Source organism: Corvus brachyrhynchos, unplaced genomic scaffold (assembly GCF_000691975.1).
Source record: "Corvus brachyrhynchos isolate BGI_N302 unplaced genomic scaffold, ASM69197v1 scaffold101, whole genome shotgun sequence".
Lineage (NCBI taxonomy): Eukaryota > Metazoa > Chordata > Aves > Passeriformes > Corvidae > Corvus > Corvus brachyrhynchos.
The window spans coordinates 17,801,144-17,805,398 of record NW_008237239.1 but is presented as its reverse complement, the minus strand read 5'-3'; the positions used below and the strand labels follow the sequence as shown (position 1 = coordinate 17,805,398).

The following is a 4,255-nucleotide window of genomic DNA, read 5'->3' as shown; positions in this document are numbered from 1 at the left end:
CTGGAGGAGGAAGATGAGGAGGTGGTGGTGGTGGTAGGGAAGAGAAAAAGGAGGAGGAGGAGGAGCCCCGCCGCTCAGGCGGCCTTGCAGCCGCCCCTGCACCTGCCCTTCCAGCCGCCGCAGCCGGGTAAGGGCGGAGCGTTTGTGAGTTCTCTTTGTCGACTCCTTCGTGCTGCCGTGGGAATGGTGGCACAAAGTTTCTGCTTCTGTTCAAATTGTCTGCCAGCGCTGGGAAAGAGATTCGAAACAACCGTAGTTATTTTGTGAGCCGGCGGTGTGCCCTTGCGGGCAGGAGGGCTGATGGTATGATTGGGAAGAGCATTGCCAGCAGGTCGAAGGAGGTGATCCTGCCCCTCTACTCAGCCCTGGTGAGGCACATCTGGAGTGCTGTGTCCAGTTCTGGGCTCCTCAGGGCAACAGAGACATGGAGCTGATACAGAGAGTCCAGCGGAGGGCTCCAAGGATGATTCGGGATCTGGAGCATCCCTTATGAGGAGAGACTGAGGGAGCTGGGCCTGTTTGGTTTGGAGAAGACTGAGAGGGGATTTCATTAATGCATATAAATATCTCAAAGGCAGGTGCAAGGGGATGGTGCCAGACTTTTCAGTGGTGCCCAGCAAAAGGACATGGTGCATTGGCCATAAACTAAGGCACAAGAAGTTTCACCTCAGCATGAGGAAGAACTTCTTTACACTGAGGGTGGCAGAGCACTGGAACAGGCTGCCTGAGGAGATTGTGGAGTCTCCATCTCTGGAGACTCTCAGATCCCACCTGGACACGTTCCTGTGTCACCTGCTCCAGTTGACCCTGTCTTGGCAAGGGGTTAGACTGGATGATCTCCTTCCAACCCAAACGATTCTGTGATTACCTAACTTGGCCATTGTTTGAATTACTCCTTTGCCTACAGCACCCAGGTAGGAGGTGTCTTAGTGAGCTCCTGATGTGCCTTGCTGAAAGCTTTTTATGGATGAGCATTGTTGTAGGGTCATACAGCTGTGACCTTTAAACACACTTCATGGGAATGAAGTTTCAGTTTCGTGCTGGTTTCAGTATAAATTGAGCCACTGTTGATGTAAAAAGGCTAAGTGGCCTCTCTGCAGCCTTGTACTCAAAAGAGAATAATTCTCTATGTTTATCTGCGCGGGAATTGCTTAGCCTTTGGTACTGTAATGGCCTGTTTGCTTGTTTGTATGCAAGTCTGCAGCACAGTGGGGTCACAAACTTAGGTGATGATTAATAAGTGAAGAGAGTGGTCCCCAAAATATGACAAAATGTACTGTGAAGTTATCAAAGCACCATGGCTCCCTGATTCTAGTAGGGTAGTAGTGTGACAGAATTGGCTATTTACTGTTTCAAGTGAATGGGAATTTCAAGCACAGCTGTATGCTGCTTGTGGAAAATGCCATTTCATATCAATTTTCCAGCTTTTCCCATAGTCTTGCTTCCATGTGGACTAACAGGTATGCTTATCTTCAAAACCATAGAGCTTAAGATGATTGTCTGTAGTGTCCAAGAAAGGTCATACAAGAAGGACACTGAAATGGAAGGCATATTGCCATCTGAATAAGGGTTGTGACAGTTGTGGGCTCAGTTGATTTAATTTTTTTGTTTGTTTATTTGTTTAGCATCTTCCCATGAACACAAATTAAACTTCAGGAAGAGCAAAGAAGCATGTTTAAGTTACATTCAGGATGCCATGCTACAAAAGCAGTGGAAAAGGGCTGCAGAGTTCCTGACCTGCTATGTTGAGTCACTAGAGAAGGACTATTCCAGAGAACACATTGGTCCCTCAGAGGTAAGCCCATGTTCCTTATCTGGGTTCTTTTGCAGTTGAAAAAATACTTGCAAGCAGCATCTATATACTTCAGGACCAACATCTGTCTTAATTAGCTAATCACAGGTTTGATTTTTTAAATAGATCCTTGACCCAACAGGTGAAAACTTGGCTTGGTATAAGTTCACTCCATCAGCAGTGTATCTATGAAAAGTCAAAGTAGTCTTCTCAAATATCTATGAAAAGTCAAAGTAGTCTTCTCAAATGGAAAAGCAGTAAATGTGTTTGGTTCTGGCATGCTATCAGTCAGAATCTGTTTGAAAGTTAGTGGCTTATTTAGGTTGTTACTAGTTCTTCCAGTAGCTGAAAACTCTTTGCAGGTGTCGAGATGGAAGGAGGTGGAAGGAAAAGGATCAGAGCTTTTAAATAAATGGAGTAGTTGAATACGGCTAGCTTGCAGACCTTGAAAACAAGTGCATGCAGATGGGGAGCTACATCAAATTGGAAATAATCTTTGCTATTAAGTTCAAAGAATTGTGCATACCTTGTGTCTTAGTGGGGTCATATCAAAGGAGAACATAATTTTTTGGTGAAGGGAGGAGGAACGCTCTGGCATGCAGTTTTCATAAGCTTTTCTGGAGTGCTACACTTACAATGAGCAATTCTGAACCACCCGCTGAATGACTCTAAAAGTCCTACTGGATCAGTAGGTAGGTTTCTATAGCAGTAGGTAATACTTTGTAGTATTTTTTATTTGCAGTTCAAATGTACATTTTTCATGTGTTACAGTAACTATAAGTTTGGTAAGACTATATATGGTGACTGTTGCCATTTTTGTAATAGATGATTTGGAGAATAGGAACTGAAATTTTGTGGCATCATTCCCAAAGCAGCATGAAAGAGTTCAACTGTTTCATGGAACAGATGAAAACTCTAGGAGTAAAAAGGTACTTGAAGGTGAGTGTACTTAAAGCAGTCTTGATGATTTTTCTCATTCACCTGAGCACTTACTTGTATGTTTATTTCCAAATCTCTTTTGAAATGTATTGCTGACATTAGTGTCAAAAAACCCAACCCAACATTTGAATTGCCAATTGCATGATATTTTAAGATTATATTATACCTAACCTTATCTCATTTGGTCTGTATATTTGATCACAGATGCATCTTCTCAGTCCTTAGAAGTGCTTAAACCCTTTAATTAAGCTTTTAATTTGAAAGAGTCAAATTCATTTTCATGCATGTCCCAATGACATGTAAATACAGGTAATACCTGTCAAGTTTTATTTCCAGTCTTTAATTTGACCACTGTGCTTCTGACTAAACATTTGTGCTTAAATTTTGCCTCGTTGCCATCTCACTTTTTGAGTAGCTAATCTGATTATAAAACAGAATGCTGTGTCACCCAGCTCTAGGGGGTTTTCATGGTTTTCTTCCTGTGGTGGCTCACTCAAACCTATATGGTTTTGGTTTCCTTGGCTGTTTCTAATTTGGGTTGGTGCTTCTGTCTTCCATTCTGTTGTTAAAAGTCTTCAGAAGAAGTTCCATTCAAGGGTTTTCTGGAGGTAACTGAAGGTTTAGGCTTTAATCCAATACCTAATCAACAGTGGTAGGGTAATAGGACATCCCTTCTTCAGGTGTTCTGCATTTGGGTAGCCAAATGAAAACTCAGTAAATGCAGCCCAGCTGGGTTTCCTCAGGTTATTTCTAAATCTTTTGAAGTAGGTACAGCACTTGTTAAGGACAAGCAGGTTTTTGAGACAACTCAAGTAATTAAAATACTTCACTAACTGCGTTGGCAATATTTTTTACGCCTGTCAGTAAATTTCCTCTTTCTCTGCACATGTGTGCAGAACTTTGCTGTGTTGCTGAGAATCTCTCCATTTGAGTGTGAAATGCTGTGGTTTGGACTGTTTGGGTTGCAGGTCTGCTTGGAGCATGTCTTTCATCTCCTCTGTAATGGGCAAATAGATGAAGCCTACCAGAACCTGTCCCTGGCAGAAAGCTGGAGGTTTGGAGAGCAAACAGCCATTCAGGATAAGGAGATGAAGCTGATTGAGGCTTACAGGGGACTCTTGGACTACTATAGCTGGTCTAAGCAGAAGAACATCCTATTAGAGCACAGTAAGTGGTTTTTGGATTGAGCAGTAGCTTAACTTGCTTATGCAGACACCATGGTTTGCAATGACACCTTTTTCTTTACTAGACTTCAATGTTTGATGGTATGGCTGGTACAGAATTCTGTATCAGCAGTCATGCTGGTGCCAAAATAGCAATTTCAGCCCTGAAATGCTGTTCCGAAACTCTTTCTCCTCTTGTCCAGCCAGCATCACCTAAAATAATGATCAAAGGAATGTCCTCCCTTAAAGCAGTGGTTTAATAGGTGTGCAAGTGCTTGACTGCTGCTGGAATTTCGAGTGATAGCAAAGCCCTCAACACTTGTGTTTGAATTTCAGTTTCTTTAAAGATGTGTAAGTTGCC

The 4,255-nt window shown here is 42.6% G+C and overlaps 1 protein-coding gene across 1 annotated transcript in view; it reads left to right on the top strand.

The window, feature by feature from the left end:
- TAF1A (TATA-box binding protein associated factor, RNA polymerase I subunit A) overlaps positions 1–4,255 on the top strand; it is a 10,900-nt gene continuing 6,645 nt past the window's right edge. Inside the window, exons 1-4 of the mRNA XM_008630541.2 lie at positions 1–127; positions 1,626–1,795; positions 2,618–2,731; positions 3,700–3,898. Of these exons, the coding sequence (XP_008628763.2) occupies positions 1,697–1,795; positions 2,618–2,731; positions 3,700–3,898 (412 nt within the window). The 5' untranslated portion in view covers positions 1–127; positions 1,626–1,696. The remainder of the gene's footprint in view (positions 128–1,625; positions 1,796–2,617; positions 2,732–3,699; positions 3,899–4,255) is intronic.